The sequence below is a fragment of the Miniopterus schreibersii genome (genome assembly GCF_964146895.1).
Source record: "Miniopterus schreibersii genome assembly, chromosome: 19".
NCBI lineage: Eukaryota > Metazoa > Chordata > Mammalia > Chiroptera > Miniopteridae > Miniopterus > Miniopterus schreibersii.
In genome coordinates this window covers 14,589,270-14,608,673 of record NC_138119.1, presented here as the reverse complement: position 1 = coordinate 14,608,673, position 19,404 = coordinate 14,589,270, and the positions used below count along the sequence as shown (strand labels likewise).

The 19,404-nt window shown below is 55.5% G+C and overlaps 2 protein-coding genes across 14 annotated transcripts in view; one reads left to right on the top strand and one right to left on the bottom strand.

The window, feature by feature from the left end:
• ARHGEF11 (Rho guanine nucleotide exchange factor 11) overlaps positions 1-11,326 on the top strand; it is a 90,864-nt gene extending 79,538 nt beyond the window's left edge. For 9 of the 12 annotated variants that reach the window (XM_081121334.1, XM_081121330.1, XM_081121333.1 and 6 more), the window contains 8 exons: positions 166-291; positions 719-780; positions 1,753-1,971; positions 2,280-2,642; positions 3,603-3,698; positions 4,547-4,794; positions 5,034-5,223; positions 5,438-6,804. In XM_081121334.1, coding sequence (XP_080977460.1) covers positions 166-291; positions 719-780; positions 1,753-1,971; positions 2,280-2,642; positions 3,603-3,698; positions 4,547-4,794; positions 5,034-5,223; positions 5,438-5,502 — 1,369 coding nt within the window. In that variant the 3' untranslated portion in view covers positions 5,503-6,804. Of the gene's footprint in view, positions 1-165; positions 292-718; positions 781-1,752; positions 1,972-2,279; positions 2,643-3,602; positions 3,699-4,546; positions 4,795-5,033; positions 5,224-5,333; positions 6,805-11,237 lie in introns of those variants that run through there. The other 3 variants (XM_081121339.1, XM_081121336.1, XM_081121340.1) reach the window with 3 other exon arrangements.
• Positions 8,016-18,081, bottom strand: LRRC71 (leucine rich repeat containing 71). 2 transcript variants are annotated; one of them, XM_081121342.1, is made up of 15 exons: positions 17,762-18,081; positions 15,622-15,771; positions 15,185-15,442; positions 15,037-15,112; positions 14,799-14,876; positions 12,623-12,688; positions 12,233-12,392; positions 12,072-12,155; positions 11,905-11,994; positions 11,211-11,351; positions 10,941-11,034; positions 10,485-10,573; positions 9,025-9,136; positions 8,516-8,637; positions 8,016-8,289 (listed from the first exon to the last, which is right to left on the bottom strand). In XM_081121342.1, exons 1-15 carry the CDS (start codon positions 17,919-17,921, stop codon positions 8,176-8,178), a joined length of 1,794 nt encoding a protein of 597 aa, XP_080977468.1. In that variant the 5' UTR covers positions 17,922-18,081; the 3' UTR covers positions 8,016-8,175. The 2 variants fall into 2 exon arrangements, with proteins under 2 accessions (XP_080977468.1, XP_080977469.1); XM_081121343.1 differs by having other exon boundaries at positions 15,185-15,313.
• Positions 18,082-19,404: the final 1,323 nt, after the last annotated feature.

The window sequence follows — 19,404 nt, the reverse complement described above, 5'->3', positions numbered from 1 at the left end:
CACACAGGAGCAGTCAGCCAGGACTGTGGGAAGGTGGGGACCTGCCGGGCCAAGTGTCCCTGGGGCAGGGTGTGGAAAAGGCTTCAAGGCTCTGGGCAGTGGGGTCAGCAGGGGAGCTACTGTGTGCCTGGCTCTTGTCCCATCACCGTCCTCTCTTCCTGACAGGTGGATGGAACTCTTAGAAGAGGCTGTGCAGAACGCCACCAGGCACCCAGGAGCTGCCCCGACGCCTGTCCATCCCCCACCCCCAGGTCCCCGGGAGTCAACCCACCGGAGCCCCAGGTCCAGCAGGTGCTTAGCCCTACAGGCCCCCCTGCTTCCCCAGTCCAAGCTCCTTGTTTTCTGCTGTTCCTGTGCCTTCACCTCTGGGGAAGGACAGCCTCAGCAAACAGGTGTTAGCTGGCATATAGAGAGACATACCCACACCTCTGCCTTCCCTCCCTGTCTGCTGTCCCCAACAGCCCCACATGGCTCTTGTGGAGGCTACACCTAAAGTGGGGGGGGGGTAAAAGCGGAGACAAGGAGAGGCTTGGCCGGCACCCACCTCCTCTCCAGGCTGCCATTCAGACAGCAGGTGCTGAAACCGAGCACCTTCCTGGACCCTGCACCTTCATTGCCCATTCCCACTCGGGAGGCCAGTGTGGAATTTCATGACCTCTGGCTGGCAGAGAGCCAGCATTCCCAGCAGGTGATCTCTGCCTGCTCTTTCTCCCTGCAGGGTAGGACTGGATGACTCAGAAGTATTTCAAAGTGAACCAGAACCAGAGGAGCTCCCTGGAGGTAAGTGTCTTTGTGGGAGACAACCCCAGTCCTTTTTTTTTTTTAACCCCAGTCCATTTTTTGCAGGCACAGGTAGGAAGGTGGTCAGAGGTGGGGTGGGGGTGATGGGAGGGATCCATCAGGGCCAGAATGTGAGGTTTTGATAAGAACAGATTAAAAATGGAGGAAGAAAGCACCTGGGCCAGGAAGGAAAACAGACTTAAGCAAGTGTAGACTAGCTCACTTGAGCAGAGGTTGCAAACCTGGCTCACTGGGTGACAGGAGGAAGAGAGGGACATTTGGGAGCCTGGGACATTTGCTTCCACCAGGCAGGTAACTAGTGGAGATGAGATGCAGGCAGAAACTGTGTTGGGGAGCACATTGTGCAGGAATCATCAGGGCTGGGGAGGGGGAGCTCAGAGGGCTCACGACAGTTACTGGAATGAAACTGGCAGAGGCAAGAGGGCCCCAACCAATTCTCACTGATAGTTTGTATGTGAAATAGCTTGCTTAGGGTCTTGGGTTTAGGGAGAGATCTCCCTGGGTAAACAACCTGGCTGTGTCCCTTTCTGTTTCTTGTGCTTAGAATGCTTTTCTTCGTAACTTCCGCACCTCCTTCAAGTCTTACCTTGTAATGTAGGCCTTCTTTGACCCCTCCGTTTAGTACTGTAACCAGCACTCCTGATCCTCCAGACCCTGCTCTTGTTTTTCTTTTTTCCTATAGCTTTTCTCACCTCATTTATTTAGGTGATTTACTTATTTTATTTCTCTGTGTCCCTGCACCTGAATTGAAGCTCCATAGGCCAGATATCTTTATTTACTGATGTATGCCAAGAGCCTGGGACAGTACTGGGCCATAGTAGGTGCTCAGTAAACATTGTAGAATGAATCAGCCAATGTTCCCAGCCCCTTAAATCCAAAGCTAGGCATGGGATCAACCCCCACATGCCCTCCCTCCTTCCCTGTCTTACACTGTCCTTCCATCCAAAACAGGTACTGAGCCCCAGCAGAGAGTCACAGGGAAGCACTCGGTCCTGCTCGAGGGCCCCAAGCGTGAGGGCAGCATAGAAGAAAAGGAACTGAGTGCCCTGCCTCACCCTTCCACATCCCTTAATGGAGAGAACAGGGGTGGCAGGACCAGGGACCCCATCGTCCTGCCCCTCCCAGACCCTCTCTTCATGGAAGGACTTGCCGATGCAGCCCTAGAAGATGGTGAGTGCCTCGTTGACCCTGCCATCAGCCCCAGTCCCCCAGTAGCATGACCAGTATGAACTGGCAGGTGTCTGCACCCTCCACATGCCTGAAGATTCTCCCTGGTTGTGCTGGAGGAGAGATGATGCAGAGACACAGTTGTCACCCCCGTGCCCCAGCCTTAGCTAGCTTGCCAGCTCCATCCTGTGATTTCGGAGGCAGGTTCACCAAGTTGGGGGTTGGGAGGGGAGTTAGCAACCCTCCTGCCACCTCTTCCTACCACTGGCTAGGTCCTGTACTAGGGAAGCCACCTCCCTCTTTCCCTTCAGTGGAGAACCTGCGGCACCTGATCCTCTGTGGCCGGCTGCCAGGTCACCCCAGGGAACCACAGGCTGCTGGGGAGCCTGAAGACGACCTGACACCTACACCTTCTGTCGTCAGCATCACCTCTCACCCCTGGGACCCAGGCTCCCCTGGACGAGCTCCCACTGGGGGTGAAGGGGAGAGCACCCAGCTCCCAGGGCCAGAGGGGGGCCAGCCAGAGCAGGAGGACATGGCTCTCTGCTCTCTGGACCACCTACCCCCAAGGACCAGAAATTCTGGGATCTGGGAACCTCCTGAGCTGGATAGGAATCCAGAGGAAGAAGCTCCAAGCACAGAGGCAGCAGGAAGTTACAAAGTTGTGAGAAAAGGTAAAATAAATCGGGGCCTACTGGGGAGACAAATGCCCGGTTTTGCTAGGGTAGAGGCGAGTCTTCCAAAGGCTACTTCCTTCCCCGCCTTATCCTGGAAATCCCATGTGCAGGGGCTCACACTGTGTCATGGGAAGGAGACGTGTTGATGGCGTGCAGAGGCTTTGGGGTTGGGCAGCCAAGGGTCAGAGCCCTATCTCCTAGCTTCATAGCTGTACGACTTTAGAGCAAACTCTCAACCATTTGAACTTCATTCTGGAATATGAGGGTATTACCTATTACCTGGCACTACTCAGCCGTCAGTCAAAGTCTCCACTAATGTCCCACTGGTCTGCCAGTCCTCTTCTCAGAGCCTCAGACAAGTCTGGGAAGATGCTTCTCAGGACAAGTCTGGGAAGATGCTTGGAGAGTTGGGTGTGGCAAGTGAAGGAGGTGGAAGGGAGGGCACCCCAGCTGTGGACATGGTAGATGGCTCTAAGACAAGAAAATCTGAGACTGGCCAGGATGAGCTCTCAGGACAGGTTTGTCTGGCCAGAGCAGTGAGCCCAGGGGAGGGGGCTCCCGGCGCCAGGAGGGGTCCGCTGAAGAAGGAAGGCTGGTTGAGGAGAGCAGCGGGAAAGGGTGCCTGAGGGGTAGGGTGGGATTCAGGTTAGTGCCAGGGGTTTCCGATCCTCCCCTAGTGCGCAGCTTTGTCTCCCTGTCCAGGAGCATTTTTTTATTCCATCTGCTAAAGGTCTGCCCTCTCTCCTGGGTTTCTGGGAACTGACCTTCCTTCTCTCTCCTTTGGTGAATTGGTGGGAAAGTTCTCTGCAGCTCCCTGGGGTACAGTCACGTGAGCTTGTGTTCACTGTGTTCTTCCCTTTTTCTTTTTCTCCACCCCCACTCCTCTCCTTCCTACTCTCCTTCCCTTCCCTTCCCTCTTGGTTTCTGCTCTCCCTGGTGGTGGTGGTGTCGGTGCAGCTGAGGTGGCAGGCAGTAAGGCTGTCCCTGCACTACCAGAGAGTGGCCAGTCAGAGCCTGAGCCACCTGAAGTGGAAGGCGGACCAAAGGCTACGGGTAATGAACCCCTCCTGGGAGCCAGAGACAGGACAGGGCTGAGTGTGGGCCCAGAGGGTAGAGCCAGGCCCTGGGCATTGGAGCCCTGCCTGTGGGCCAAAGACAGGGACAGACCTTGTGCCATCCCCTTGTCCAGAGCTTTCCAGGCCTCTTGCAGAGCAGTAGGGTAAGCAGCTTGTGCTCAGTCAGGATGTGGGCGGGAAGCCTGGCCTAGCGCCCAGGCCCAGTGTCCTTAGCCTGATACATGAGCCACTTCTTCTCTTCACCAGCCACCTCCAGTGTCACTATGGAAATAGGTTTACGTGCCCTCCACAGTTCCTCGGTGTTCACCTATGCTTATTGCCCTGTCAGGGACCCTCTGCGTCCTTCCTCCAGCAGCCTGACCCCTCTATGATGAGTTGAGGTATCCCCAGGATTGTGAAATATATGGCATCTAGGGCGGTGCTGAAGTTCAGCAGAGCTTGAGGTGGGGCAGAGTAAAGGAGGCTACTGCCCACGGCTTTCAAAAGTTCCTAAAGTCAGCCACCACCTCTGTACCCTTCCTTTAAGGAATGGGAGCCCCTCCCCCATTTCCCAAATGAAACACTTCTCCCTTAGCTTCCACCACTGGGCATCTTCCCCTGGTATGGGACACACTAAGCAAAACTGCCATCAGGAAGGCTCTCTGGAGGAGAGGGGGAGGGCTTTAGGAGCCCAGTAGGCAGCATGAGGCCAGCATGCTCTGAGCTCATCTGCAGGATGGCTTCCTCTGCCCAGTCGGCCAGCAAGGGGAACACCAGGGGAGCAGAAGATGGCTTACACTTCCTCTGCATTTGCCTCCTAATCTTCTTCTCTTGCCACGGGGACAGGGAACTGTTTTTATGTGAGCATGCCAGCAGGACCCCTGGACTCAAGCACCGACTCCTCAGGGGTACCCACAGACCTCTCGCAGCCTGACAGCCTCCCTGCCTGGCAGACAGAGCCTCAGCCTCAGCTGCAGGGAGGCAGTGGAGACCAAAGGCGCCCCAGCTGCTCTCCCCCCAGCCTGGCTTTCAGGGACATGGGCATAATCTTCCGAACCATTGAGCAACTCACCCTCAAGCTCAACAGACTCAAGGTGAGGGAAATGGGGCTCAGGTTCTCAAGGCAGTGGGTAAGCAGCCTGTGCTCAGTCATGGGGGGGCGGGCAGCCTGGCAGCAAAGTTCCTGAAGGGTTATGGACCAGTAATGTGTATCCCTGGGAGCCCTAGATCCTGGCCTGGCCCAGGGCTCTCCCCTCAGTCCACCCAGCCACCCTCGGGCACAGCCCCTTCCCCAGGGACCTTATGAGCGGGACATTCCCCTGCACTCTTCTAGGACATGGAGCTGGCCTACAGAGAGCTGCTCAGGTCCCTCGGGGGAGAGTCCTCTGGTGGCACCACGCCTGTGGGCAGTTTCCACACAGAAGCGGCTAGATGGATAGACAGCTCCCTGTCACCTCCAGTGAAGGAGCCCTCATCCTCTGACTCCAGGGACAGCCACGAACTGGAGCCCTGCCCTGAGGACAGTGAGTGAAGCTGACTTTCTCTTTGTACCAGCCCCGGGGGAGAAAGCCTCCGTGCAGGCAGTATGAGGAGAAGGGGGGTTCTGAGGGGGGTCTCGTTTCCCCGGGTACAGGTAATTCCCCCAATTCTGATGAGCTCGAGGACTTTCCAGGCAAAGCATAAGGGGGAGGGTCATCTCAGAGGCCAGTTCCTCAGTCATCACTGCATCTTCCACAGGAGCCAGCAACCCCCTGGAAGACAGGGCAGCAGACGCAGCCACATCCCCATTCCCAGGACTGTAACTGTCCACACCACCGGATCCTCTGCATCCCCACTCCTTGCTAGGGACTGGCCTGAGGCAGGGCGCACGGTGGGGCACCCCAGACCTCCTCCCGTGGTAGAGGCAGTTAGGAAACGGATCTGCCGAGGGACCCGCATGTTGCTTGGGAGTCCAGTTTCAGTGTCTCTTGTTAATCCTCACCCAAGGATATTTTTTTCCATTGATTTTAGAGAGTGAAAGGGGAGGAGAGGGGGAGAGGGGGAGAGAGAGACAGTGACGTGGGGCTGGGGAATCAAACCTGTGACCCAGGTACATGCCCTTAACTGGGAACCCACGACCCTTCTGTGCATGGGCCAGTGCTCTAACCACTGAGCCATGCAGGCCAGGGCCAGTTTTGGTGTCTTTTCCCCCTCCCTTCAGCCCACCACTCCAAGGCCTCAAGTCCCCTGGGTCTCCCATGCATGCCGACTGCATCTGAAAGACCCCCCGTCCCACGTACGCAGGTCCACTGGTACGCGTGGGTACCTCAGATATGTGAGCGGAAGGGGAAGGCTTCTGTGTAAATGCACTTTCTTCTTCCCTCCCTTTCTCCACAGGACCCCAAGGCTAAGGGGGGTGCCTCTACCTCTCCTCTGTCCTTGGTTTCCTATAAATATGTATGTATTGTATGTGCATCTTTGCTGTTGTAAATAACTTTGGCCTTTTTCGTTCCTGTCCCTGGAGTGCTAGAGGCAGCTATGGAAGCCACTGGCAAGGGAAGAGGGGGTTCACTTACATCTCCTCATTGTCACCCAGCTCCAGGAACAGGGCCTGAAGGTTGAGCCAGCCCTGGGTGTCCCTGTTCCCGATAAGCCCAACTAGCGCAGGAGCCGTTCTCTGTGGCTCAGGGCCAAGCTACTCCCTCCCCACCAGACTTCTCATCTTCAGGGGAACTTCTTATCCCACCAGTGTCCACCCTTCCCCACCCTCCCTCCCCCACCCTTTCCCTACAGAAAACCAGTGTATCAGGTACGGAGCTAAAAACTGGGTGGGCCCAGGAGGTAGGAGTAGGGTTTTAATGCTGGAGTCCTTAAATTCACCCAGGACCACTCCAGGAGCAACTGCAACATTGGCCCCTGTTACCATGTCCACTGCTCTCCCCACTGACTCATAGAATATACACACTGTGCTAGGTGTATATATACATATATATAAATATATATATAATATATAAAATATAGATATGGAAATGACTGTTTTGCTGTTAAAATAATGTATACTCTTTTATTTTCTTCCTTTCATGGTTAAGATTTTTTTTTTTAAAGAAAAGTTAAATATTCTTCAACTGTAGTGGTGTGTGTGTGATTCTTGGAACTACTGTGATAAAAGATACTGTGGCCGTTCCCCATGAGACTGGTTACAATTGGATAGAGGGACAGAAGGGAGCCCCCCACCCCACCCCTGACATCCACTCCTCAGACCCAGGTCTTGCCATAGTCCCTCCCAAAACTCCAGATGTGTGCTCACTGAACTTCATTTGGGCAAACTAAATTATATAGCCCCATGGCCAAAACACAAAAAGATGCTTAAACCACTTAAAAACACACACATACACAAGTATATACATAGGAGCAGTAGACCCTGAATCACGATACCCCATTCAGGGAAGGGTCATCTCAGTTGTCTAATCCTGTCTACACCCTCCTGCAGGCTCCAGCAGCCCCACACTAGCGACGACAGACCCAGCCACCTCCTCAGGGCTGTAACTATCCAAATCTCCACTATCTCTTTGCCTTCACTGTTGGACTTAGAGACAAATCCTCTTGCCCTCACATTCTCCCTCCTAATCCTGGCATAATGCTCAATGCAACCTTGTGAGCTGTGATCCAGCTGGGTGTGAGAATTAATACTCAAGTCATTGGTGGTAAAGTGTAGAGAGAAGAATGGAGGCAGAAAGGCTCACAGAAGCTTTACTTTAGAGGGACTTGGGCAGGACTAGCTGGAGAAGCGGAGGCGAAATCCTTACCAAGCACCTGTCCTGGGCTCAGTGTTGGGAATCTAAAGAGCTGATCAAGTTTTCCTCCAGAAGCTCAGCCGGCTGGCCCCAGAGGATGAGCAGGTGGTCAGAGGTGGGGAGAAGCCTGGGAGGGCCACCGAGCCTCACCAAGAGTTCTCGGCAGGGAGACCAGGTCTCTGTCGAGGCAACAGGATGAAGGGATATGGACCAGGTTAAATCTGCCCAGAGATGAAGAAGGGATACTTCTCTGGAAGCTCCCTGTAAAGTGGATCTTGGCTCCAGCCCTATGTGCTCTGGGCCTTGTTAGTAGGCCCTCTCAGGGGAGGCCACAAATGATGGGCCCCCAGTGCTCCTGACTCCTCTGGCCCCCACACCATCTGGTGTCCCTGGTTTAAGATTGCTAGAGGACATCTGTAGGCACATGTCCTCTAGGAAACACAGGAGACAGTGACTCTGGCCTGAGCAAGGGCCCCTGCAGAGCTGTGCAGTGATTCAGCCATTTCTGGCCATGTTACATGAACAGACTGAGTCCAAATGTTCAAGTAGTTCCAGAGCAAAGTTTTTCAGACAATCTCAAGGAGAAAAAGGTACAGCAATGGACTTTGTTAAAGATCCGAGGTCTCCCCCAGGGAGGTCAGCCCACACATGGACAGGAGGTGCTTCTGTGGCCCAGAGTCTGGGGGGAGAAGGTGGGAGGGGCTAGTTGGAGGAGGCCTCCTCCTCTCTGGACTTGGTCTTACTGATGGGGTCCCTTGACTGCATCAGTTCCTGGATCATGATGTACACAGGACATTGCAGGGAGAAGCAGTTTTTCTGAAGGAGGAAAAGGAAGGCTGGCAGCTGACAAAGGGATGGAAATAAGTTCTCTGGGAGAAAAAGTTTCCTGGGACGGGCTGGGTTAGGGGCGGGGGAACATGAACAAAAGGCAGAGCGAGTGTGACGACGGCTAATCTTGCACCAAGACAGATGGAGGGTATGTTGTGATTAAAAAGAAGTTGGGAAACTACAGAAGCTGCGCAGGACAGTAAGGGGGACTCACCGCCAGAGACAGCCACAGCAGCCCTACAGGGCCCTTGGACGCGCTCTTGGACCTGGATAACTGTACCTGGTACCGCACAGCAGTGAGGAAGCCCTCCAGCCCCACCTCGGTGATGCGGTTTCCTGGTGCGAAGAGCCGACAAAGTGCCTCTTACACCACCATCCTCACGGGACACCCTCGACGGCCTCTCCACAACCAGCTTCCAGCTCACCAGCCCAAAACTAACTTGACCTGGCCCTTCACCCCAACTCTCCTTCACTTCTCTGACTCCTCCTCTGTCTGACTTCCCTGCGCCTTTTTATCCCCTCCCCCCCCATTTATCTCTCTCACTCCCCTCATTACTCTTGAATTGCCCCACCCAGGACCTGACTTCCTCTCACTCAAAAGGGCCTCTGACATCATGGGAGAACCAGGTTCTGCTCTGTGGAGTCAGGGTGGGGGCACCGTTGGGGCAGTATGGGGCCCAAGTAGCCTTGTGGCAGGAGGGCAGGGGTGGTTGGCACACATACGGAGAAGGTTGAGGTGCAATAGGACCTTGTTCCCAGGCATGAACACTTTCCCTCCTCGGTGTTCCACAGGCTCCAAGAGAGGGTTGACCATCTCAGTAGCTTCAGCAACCAGCTGCCAAAGCAAAATACTAATTGCAGCAGAGGAGAGGCTGGTCAACAGGCTGCTCAAACATTCATTTATTCAACATAAGTGCTTTCAGGGCTGGCTATAGTCCAGGCTTTGTCCTAGGTGCTAGGGATACAAAAATAAATAGGCCTATACCCTCAATAAGCAACTGGGGGCGGGGAAGGTAGAAAGTGAACTGGTAATACAGTATGAGTGATGAGTGTCAGAGGTAGGCTTAGGGTACTATAGGAGCATAGAGGAGGGACACCTAGCCCAGTCTCCCAGAGGAGGTGGCCTGTGAGCTGAAGTTTAAATGGCACGTGGTAGGTACCAGGTAAAGATGAGAGGAAAGGTGATCCAGGCAAAGAAACCAGGTGGTCAAAGGAAGGCCTGAAACAGTATGTTTTACTGCTTCCTAGGGCTAGAGCACCGAGGGCAATGATTGGAGGGATGGATGAAGGGAGTGCCACAGTTGTGAGAAGCAGCCTGGATCAAGACAGGACAATGTCTCTAGCTTTCTCTAGCTGGCTGTCCTCTTTTGTAAGATCTTGTCGTGGGTGCCAGAGAGGACTCCTAAAAAGGGAGCAAGGGAGGCCTCCTGATTGACAGAGAGAGCAATAGCTGGCAGGGGTGGGAGCTATGGTTGGCAGTCCAGGAAACAAGGAACAAACCGGCCCAAGTTGAAAGGGAAAGAGAGGCTCCGAGGCAAAGGAGAGAAGGTCTGAAGGAGCCTCACACAGGGCGGGGCAGCATCATGACTATGAAATTCCCTGCCTTCCTGGGAGCTGCTGAGCGGCACTGTTCCCAGGGCAGCTATACCAGCAAATGGTGGAGGTGGTGATGCTAAGTCACAGGCCTTTGGGGAAGCAAGCTGAGTTGAGACAAGATCAAAAGTGTGAGCTCCTGTCCAGCGGGCATGGCTCAGTGGTTGAGCATCGACCCAGGGGATTGAAGTTCAATTCCCAGTCAGGGCACATGCCCGAGTTTACAGGTCGATCCCCAGCAGGGAGCATGCAGGAGGCAGCTGATCAATGACTCTCATCATTGATGTTTCAACTCTCTCTCCCTCTCCCTTCCTCTCTCTGAAATCAATATATATATACATTTTTTTAAAAAGTATGACTAAGCAAGGAAAAAGGGGCCTCCGCAAGCCCGAGGGGGAGAGTGGCGTGCTGTTATCTCCTGGCAAGCCCAGGTTGGGATGGGGGGGGGGGGCATCAGATGTGGCTGGAGCAGGAGTGGAGGGCAAAACATGAACTGAAGTGGCTGCTGCCACAGTACAGGTCCGGAAATGACATTCCAAGAGGGGCTATCCCAGGAACATGCTTCCCACACTCCCTCCCCTGCAGCCTACCTCTGACTCCAGGAGGATGCTGCGCTTCTCTTTGCTCCCAACCTTGAGCCCTTTTCCCTTGGTTGGTTTCTGCTCAGGGATGGTTACCTCTGGAGCAGGAAGAGGAGTCAGAATGCACAGACCTCTGATACCATCCAGGTTCCCCAGAGAGAAGGGCTGGGCAAAGAAGGCTACTCCTCAAACTAGGTTTGGGTGCAACAGAAACAGAGCTGGAGGGAACCCCCGCTGGAGGGGGGTGGCTCTTCTGAAGGCAGGGCTGCGGGGTCTGGCCCAGGGAAACACGTGTGGAGTGCAGTGGTGAGGATATGGGGCCAGGTAGGGCTTTCCATATCATCTCCAGAAAGAAAACAGACTCAGAAAGGGACATGCCCAGAAGACTAGCTCACCCCTCCTGCATCCTGCCCTGTGCTCCTTCCTCCGAACCAAGAAGGCACCGCAGAGGGTACAAGCACTTACTCCCCTTGCCTGCCTTTGTGGAATCTTCCTTCTTTGGGGTTCCTTGTGTGGGTGACTGCCCAGACCCCGACTTCTCCTCTCTCTTCATAATTTCCTGTGGGGGATTAAGAAGACAAATTAAAGTCCAACCTCCCCGGGGGATGGGGAGTAGGTTGGAAAGGGGACTCTGGGCCTGAAGTGGGCCTTTAAAGGCTTTCTTCCCTCCCCCCACTGTGCACCACGGAGGTTTCCTGGCTGCTCCCAAGGCTCTCTCTCCCAAAGCACACCTACCACCGACTTCTCCTTCTTCTTGCTCAGGCCCTTAGCGGTCTTCACCAGCTGCACCTTGTCCACCAGTGCAATACTGCTCACTCCTATCAGCTGATTCTTCTCGCGGTCTGTTTTGGAGTCCCCATGCCGAGAGGAGGAAGGCTGTGCTCACAAATGGGATGGAATGGAGGCAGAAGCCAGTGTGCCTTCCCCAGTGAGGGGTAAGGAGACGCCTTGTGCCTGGGGGGCTGTCAGACAGGCAACACCCCTGCCCCCATCTACCTGCCTAAATGCTAAAGGATTCCGACTGGGACTTCTGGGGGGGTGGGGGTGGGGGTGGGGAATGCTGCTGGGAAGAAATGGCAGAGGGACCTGAGGATGAGCTGGGAGGGTGGATGGGAGAAGGGGCTCAGACTCTCATATTGTTCCCAGTGCTTTACATGCATTAACTCATTTCATCCTCAACAATCCTGTGCGTGACATGCCAAGATCACAAGCTGTTATTGTCCCAAGGGATTTCAGGGCCCAGCAGTCTAAATCTACTTCTTTCTCTTAACCAATACATTCTACTGCCCGTGGAAGGGTTCTGCAGCGAGAGCCCAAACGTTTGCTAGGCCTGTGCAGTTGGACAGCAGGACAGTCAGGACAAAAGACAGATTGGGACATAGCTTGCTGACAAACAGCTGGCCTAGGAAGAGGCTGGGGCGCTGCTCACCGACCGCGAGCGCTCCTGGCTCCCCTTCTCCAGCAGGAGGCGCCGGCGCTCCACCACCTCCGTGTGCGTCAGCTCGAAGGGCCGCAGGACCTGGGCCGGGCGGCGCGGAGCCGTCGGACGCCGGGGGCCTGGCCCACTCACCCAGCCCGCCCCGTCGGCCGACCCACCTCGGCCAGCTTCAGGGCGCCCTTATCCTGGATGCGGTTGTGGGCCAGGGACAGCCAGAGCAGGGAGCGGTTCAGCCGGAGGCCCTGAGGGGCGGAGAGGGGGGCGTGAGCCCGGGGACCCGGGCGCCCAGGCTCCGAGGGGCCCCCCGCCGCGCACGCACGTCGGCGATGTAGCCCGCGCCCTCGTCCCCGATGTGGTTGAAGCCCAGGTTGAGCGAGACCAGGGACCGGTTGCAGGTGTGCAGCGTGGACAGAGCCTGGCCCAGGAGCTGTGCCCCGTGGTCATCGATGTTGTTGTTCCGCAGAGACAAGTGCATGATCCTGGGCAGCGGAAGGGGAAGGACGGTCACTGGAAACACTGTGTCCGGGCGGGCACCTCAGGAACTTGGGGGCTTGAAATGAGGAGGGCCATGGGGGGGGGGGGCTGAGGTTGGTGGGGCAGGAATTGAGGGTGCCTGGGGCGGCGCTAGAGGGGCAAGAAAGGGCGGGGCTCGGGATGATTTGGAATGGGGGCAGGCCCAGAGAAACGGGGTAGCCGAAAGGAGTCTCACGTGTCCAGTGACATGAGCTTGTGATACGACTGCTCCGGCAGTGGGTTCCCCTCCAGAGACACCTTCCTGAGGGTGGGGTTGGTCTGAGAACCAGGGAGCACCACTGAGGCCACAAGAAGCAAGGGGACAGAGAGGAGGTATGGGGCTCCAAGGAGCTGCTTGAAAACAGGGTCAAAGGATGGACCCCAATATAGGAAATTATGAGAATTTTTAATTATATGAGAACTAAATATTTAGTTCTCCAGACTAAAAGTCCAGAAATGTGGCCATGTAAAGGGATCACTCCCCAGAATTAGCGACCTGTGGTAAGGTGGCCACTGGAATGACCCAAAGGATCCCCGCTTCCTAGTGTCTATGCCCTTGTGTAATCCCCTCCCCTCGAGTGTGGCTGGACCTAGTGACTCACACCTGATGAATAAAATATGGCAAAAGCGATGGGATGTCACTTCCAAGTTAAGCTTACAAAGAGACTGTGGCTTGGGTCTTGGGTGCTCTCTGGCACTCTCTGGGTCACCGTGAGCTGCCATGTGGTGAGAGCACTCAGACTCTATGGAGGGGCTCACCTGTGGACTCACTGCGACCTATCAACAGCCATGTAAGTGAGCTTGGAAGCAGATGCTCCAAACCCAGTTGAGATAACTGCAACCCCAGCCAACAGCTTTACTGCAACCTCACCAGCACCCTGAGCTGGAAGCACCCCCTAACCTACATCCAGATTTGTTTCACAGAAACTGTGAGATAATGTTCGTTGTTTTAAGCCACTATGTTCAGAGGTGATTTATTCCACAGCATAAGTAACTAATATATGACCTATCCACAAAGCAGTGGCTTCTCCAACAGTGCTGAGAGAACAGAGGACTTTTTCCAAGTCACACAAAAAAATTTTTTTAATTGAACTAATGGCTAGAAATTTCCTATTTAAAACTTTTCTCCCATGATTTATTATCAGTGCTCAACCTTTCAGCTTGGCTCATCTTTCATCTAAACTTGATTACATTTTTTTTTTAATTCTCACCCGAGGATATTTTTTCCATTGCTTTGGGGGGAGGGGGGGGAGAAAGAAAGAGGGATAGAGAAACATCAATGTGAGAAAGACACATCAACTGGTGCCCCAACAGGGGCCGGGGATAGAGCCTACAACTGAGGTACGTCCCCTTGGCCAGAATCAAACCTGGGACACATCAGTCCACGGGCCGATGCTCTAACCACTGAGCAAAACAGGCTAGGGCAATTACATTCATTTTAAATTATTTTTATAATGTTGATCTAACTTATTTTTACATATATTAAAATAAATTCTATAGTTACTTTTCTGCTGGCTAACTTGTGTCTAATTCCCATGTAAATAAAATAATGTGTTTCATGGTAGTCTATACAAAGAGTGCTGAGGACCTCCAGCTGAAGAAGGCACAATCCCTGCCCACAAGAAGAGTCCCTCCCGTCCATGGGAGGATGGGCAAGTCAGCGTGTAGAACTGAGCGTGCGTTCTGTGAAGCAAGGGGTGCTGCAGGAGCGTGGAGAAGGAGCGGCAAATCAGCTTTGTCCTTTATTCAGCAAACCACACCTGCAGTTACACTGCGTCACACCTTGCTCCTGCTCCCTCCTTCCCAATTCCCTGCCTGACCCCCTCCTATTCTTCCTTTAAGGTTCAGCTCCATACCACCTCCTCCGGGCAGCCCTCCATGTCACCCTGCCCCATGCCCATGACGTAGCACTACTTCTCTGCGCCCACTCCCTCCCCCCATGAACCACCACTGGTCTTCACACTGCCCTGCAGTACCTGTTCCCAAGTCCTCCCTCACTCGCGGGACTGCCAGGTCCTGGAGGCTAAGAGCCAGCCCCTAGTTTAGTGTCAGGCCCCAGGCATCCAGGAACAAGAGAAAAACCTCCAGGGAGAGAGTGGTGGTAGGACTGATGGAGAGGAGAGGGGACCAGGCCTCACAGGTCAGGCTCTTCAGGCCCTGGTGCAGGCAGGAAAAGCGACTCTGCTTCTTGTCAGATGAGAGCTTCAAATCCCAACAGATACCAGCTGCACACTGTCCCACTGGGAGCCAGCCCAGGCCCACAGGAGTTGGGACTTGCCACTCCCCTCCCCAAACTGCTCCCTCTGACCACCCGCCCAGCCTGGCCACCAGGCACTGGGGGCCTCCCCACTTGCCTGTCGCCCTCTGCTGACCTGAGTGTGGATGAGCAGAGAGGTAGGAGGGCGATGAAAATGGCCAGGGTCTTATCAGTCAGCCCCACTTTCCACAAGCTGTTGGTGGAAGGACAGGAACACAGCTGGAGCACCCCCTCCTTCCCCAAACCCTCCTCCCAGCCGCACCCCACCTCATCCCCCACCTCTCCACCACCCCAGGACCTTCCCTGCCCCTTCAGCTCTTTCTCCCACATTGCCCTCCCCCATCGCCCCTCACTTGATAGCCTGCAGCTGGCTAAGGGGGGGCAGACATTTATAGAAGATGCCCAGGATCCTCTCCTCAACCTTCCAGCCTACGGAAAGGAGAGAAAGACGGTGCCCCAGGCCTGCGGGCGGGGGCGGGGGAGGGGGGGCGGGGGACCCACCGCGGATGTAGATTTCCTTCACCGCCGACTTGTCTTCCAGCTCCAGCTCCACCTGGATTGTGGGCCGGAAGAACACGTATTTGCTCTCCAGGCTGTTGAGGCTGCAGGAACCCGACAGCCGCTGGTCGTCTAGCAGGCAGGGGTGCAAGGAGACGGTGAGGAGGGTGGGGCCGGCCGACGGGGGCAGCGGGGCCGCAGGGCTCCGACGGGTGGGAGACGCTGGCCGGGCCGCCGCCGCTGCTGGAGCCAGGCCGGGGTCTGCCGGTTTGGAGGGGAAGAGAGGAGACTCTCCTACCTTCCCACCCGCCCCCTGAAGCCACCCCTCGCTTACACCCGCCCTGCCCTGCGCCCCGGCCGTTCGGGCCTCCGCGCGACGGGGAGGCTGGGGCTGGACGAGGCGGCCCTGGGGGGCGCCCCGGGACTCCACGGTCGCTCACCTAGGGTGGGCTTCTCCGACAAGGAGGAGGAAGGGACGAAGCTCGGGTGCGGGCGGGGCCGGGGGACCACTTTGGGGAAGTCGGTGTAGCCCGACCGGGTGCAGAGCTCGGCGAAGTCGGTCTCGAGGACCCCGGTGCACTGGTACTCCTCTGCGCGCGGGGGGGAGACAGGGGCGCCGGCGCGGCCTCAGCGTGGGCGGGCCCGCTCGGAGGCGCAGCGTCTCACCGACGTTTTAAAAGGTAAGATGCGTTGTAAAGACCCCACGCTGAAAACTGGGAAATCAAGTCCCGGGAGAAAGGACTACAGGGAGTGGACACGGGCTGGCTCCTCCACCGCCCAACCGGTCAAGGCACTGCCACGGGCTCTCCGCTCCCTAGGGGCCTCCGCCTTCCCCAGAGTGTCCCTAGCCCAGCCTTTTCCCTTGTCCCTTCCTCGCTGGGGCTACCCAGGGTCACAGGGAGAAAGAAGCCCCAGGCCTGATGTGAGCAAAACCAGGAACCACCCAGGAGCACCCCTTCACTCCCACTCCCAGTCCACATACCCTTAAGTCCAGAGCAGCTGGCTTTTATTTATTTAGCAAACATTTATACAGCATTTACTCCTGTCCGGCACTGTTCAAATTCTTTAGAAATAACTCATTCAAGCACTGTATGAGTTCAGACAGATGCCCACCACCGCATCCCACTACTCAAACCTGAGGTGTTGAGTCCCCAGAGACCCTGCTTTTTCCTGCTCCTCCCTGGGCATCCAGGAAGAAGTGGTTTCTGAAGACGGGAAGGGTGCCCCAGGCGAATGGGAGAACCTGGAGGCAGAGGGCTGGCTTGGTGCCAGCCTACTCTTCCAAGTGCCCAGCGGCCTGGAGCCCCCACAGCAGCAAGACCCCCGATGCAGGCAGCTGCTGCAGGGATTGTGCCCAGAGAGAACTGCAGCTAACAGCAGGAGCCTGCCTGAGGGTGTGGAGGGACTAGGAGGACATGTGCTCAGCAAGTGCAGGATGCAAAAAGGTTTGGGGCTCCTGCAGAACAGGGGTAAGGCACATAAATGTTCCTCATGTACCCAGCCATGGGGGGACAAAAACACACAAGAAACATTGGCTGATGGACAAGGCAGGTGAGAGGAGGTACAGGTACCCTTTGTCCAGCTGACTCCTGCACACCACCTGCTTTCCTGGTGTTCCCTCTGCTGGGAGAGCCCTCAACCCTTCCTTGCTTCACTCACTCCACCTTTCTCTACAACAGGGATTCTCAAACTCTAAGAATCACCAGGAGAGCCTGTTAAAACAGTTTCTTGGGCCCCATCTGCAGAGATCCTGATCCCATAGGCTGGGTGGAGTCCATTACTTTGCATTTCTAACAGTCTCACGGATGTTGACCAAGCTGCTGGTCCACCTACAGTACCTTGAGAACTGCTGCTCTAGAACAGAGCTGCCCAAAAGAACTTAGTGTGACATTGGAAATGTTCTATGTCTGCGACCAGGAGGAAAGTGCAGCACTTGGGGCTGGCTCCCACTCTCCTCCACTCCCACATTCCTTCCCCAGGCTCACCAATGACCTGGTCTCATAGTTTCTGGAGACACAGAAGCTACCAGATAGGATTTCCTCTACATCTATAAACCTTCCTACATCTGCCCCCACTCTCCCACATACCCTATTCCAGCTACCACTGTCCTTCACCTGGACTGTTGAAATATCTCATACCCCACCTCTCTGCCTCCATGCTTGTTGAATGAACAAATGAATTTGCAATCTACAAAACACCACTTTGCCATCAGCCCCATTGTTCCTCACCTCAATAGGCAGGGCACTTCCATACTACAGAGAAGAACCGTGCCCAAGGCCACACACCTAATGATGGTTACCACTTTTAACACTTACCATGTGCCAGGAGCTAGCTACATTCACACACTGAACTTCAGCAGGTGGAGCTCTTTCCATACAGCACTTCTTTGCACCAGAAATTCTATTATTATTTCCTGGCTCGTCTGTCTCGCCCACCAGAGCATCTTTCTGCACCTCCAGTTCAGTGCCTGGCACAACAGCGCACCATCCAGCCGGGCTAACCCGGCCACAAGAGGCTGGTGGCAGCACACAGAGCCTCGAGGCCTCGAGTCCTGATCCCCCAACCCCGCCGCCAGCGTACCAGGGTTTTTGGGCTCCTCCTCGCCCACCGGCGGCAGCACAATCGCTGGCTTCTCCTTGGCCGCGCGATCCCCCTTCTTGGCCACTGTGCCAGACGACTTTTGGGTCCCCGGCCGCTGGGCCCTCGGTGAGACTCCCTGCGCGCTGGGCTCACTGGACATGTTGGTGCCGTCCGCAGAGACGCTGGGACCCTCACGGGGGCGAGGAAGCAGGACGAGCGGCGATTCTGCAGGCGGTGACCAATTCAGGGGTCTCTATTCCGCGTCCACCAGCCTGGCGTGTCCGCAGTGGCGTCGCCTGCGTGTCCCTCTCCATGACAACGACGCCAGCTGGGCGGGCCCGCGGAAAGGGGCAACCGCAGGGCGCACGCGAACCAACAGGGGGCGCCGCAGACTCATAGCAGGGGTGGGGCCGAACCCGCGGGGCGAGGTGTGGGGGAGGGGGAACAGCGGGGCCGGGGGGAGGCTGGACATGGGCGGCCCAAGGTCAAGGGGGCAGGTGAGCCCTGGAGGGCTCCGCCGAGTGAACCCCTTGGGAAGGGAACGAGCCAAGGCTCCCCCCAAGACTCAGGCGGAGCGGGGCGGAGCGGGGCGGAGCGGACAGGGCTAGATGAGACCAGGGCCAGGAGAGGGGAGGGGAGGGCAGGGGAGGGGGCTAAGGCCTGATCCAGACTTCCAAAGTCCCCCAGGAAACTGAGCCCAAGAAAGCGGGGAGCTGGTTCGGCCTATCAGGGATGGTGAGTCTGGGGATTCTAGAGAGAGTCAGGTGGGGGCAGATCCTCTCTGGGTCCCCCTCTTAGCTGTAGGTAGAGGGCTCCTGGTGGAAAAGGCCCAGAGGGACCCACAATGAGTTGGTGTGGCTCTAGGTTCCTATTTTTCACCCTAGCCATTTGGCTTTCTCAGGTGTGGGGAATTAGTAATCTGCTAATGAGTTAATGAATCTGGTAATGCTTTTTGGAAATCTTGAATTCGAAGTCCTCAGGTAGTACAGACCCTGCTGGGCCTCAATTTGAGTATACCCTCTCCAGTCTGCCTTCCTGCTTCCAGCCTCCACACCCCACTCAGTTCCACTGCCCCAATGCCACTCCCAGCCCTTCCCACCTTTCAGCCTTGGTGCTGTTTCCTGTAGAACTGCCAGTCTTCGGGGAAGGCTCCCACCTGTTCAGTCTATTAACTCTCAGAGTACGCATTTTCCCCATCTATCTGAGCACTTACCATAGTGTCACTGGTACTTTTAGTTCACTCAGCCACTCAGTCTTTTAGGGAACATTTATTGAGTGCCTACTATGTGCCAAAGGGAACCAGTGTTGAGCATAAACACAGGACTCATGCCTTCGGGGAACTTACAGTCTGGTGGGGAAAGCAGAAATTAATCAAAGGATCAAGTAAAGAAACAACACATTATAGAGGTGCCTGGTACCCAGCAGGCCTCTGCAGGCATCTGGTGAATGAATTCAGCTGTGATCCATGCTGTTAAACAGAGGTGCTTCCCAGAGGAGGGAATGTGAAAGACAAATAGAAGTTAACAGGTTAGTGGGGGAGGAAGAGCATTCCAGACATGTGAAGTCCCTGTGGCTGTAAGAAATATGGCTGATATGAGGACCTAGAAGCCAGTGTTACTGAAGCAGAGTGACAGCAAACACAG

Bases quoted from the DNA above. Each gene is read 5' to 3' on its own strand.
- LRRC71 (XM_081121342.1), bottom strand. From the start codon at position 17,921: ATGTCCAGTGAGCCCAGCGCGCAGGGAGTCTCACCGAGGGCCCAGCGG. The intron at 12,156-12,232 runs GTGCGTGCGCGG...TCCGCCCCTCAG, and splicing joins GCGCGGGCTACATCGCCGAC to GGCCTCCGGCTGAACCGCTC. The intron at 8,290-8,515 runs GTGAGTCCCCCT...TTCCTCCTTCAG, and splicing joins TGCTGTGGCTGTCTCTGGCG to AAAAACTGCTTCTCCCTGCA.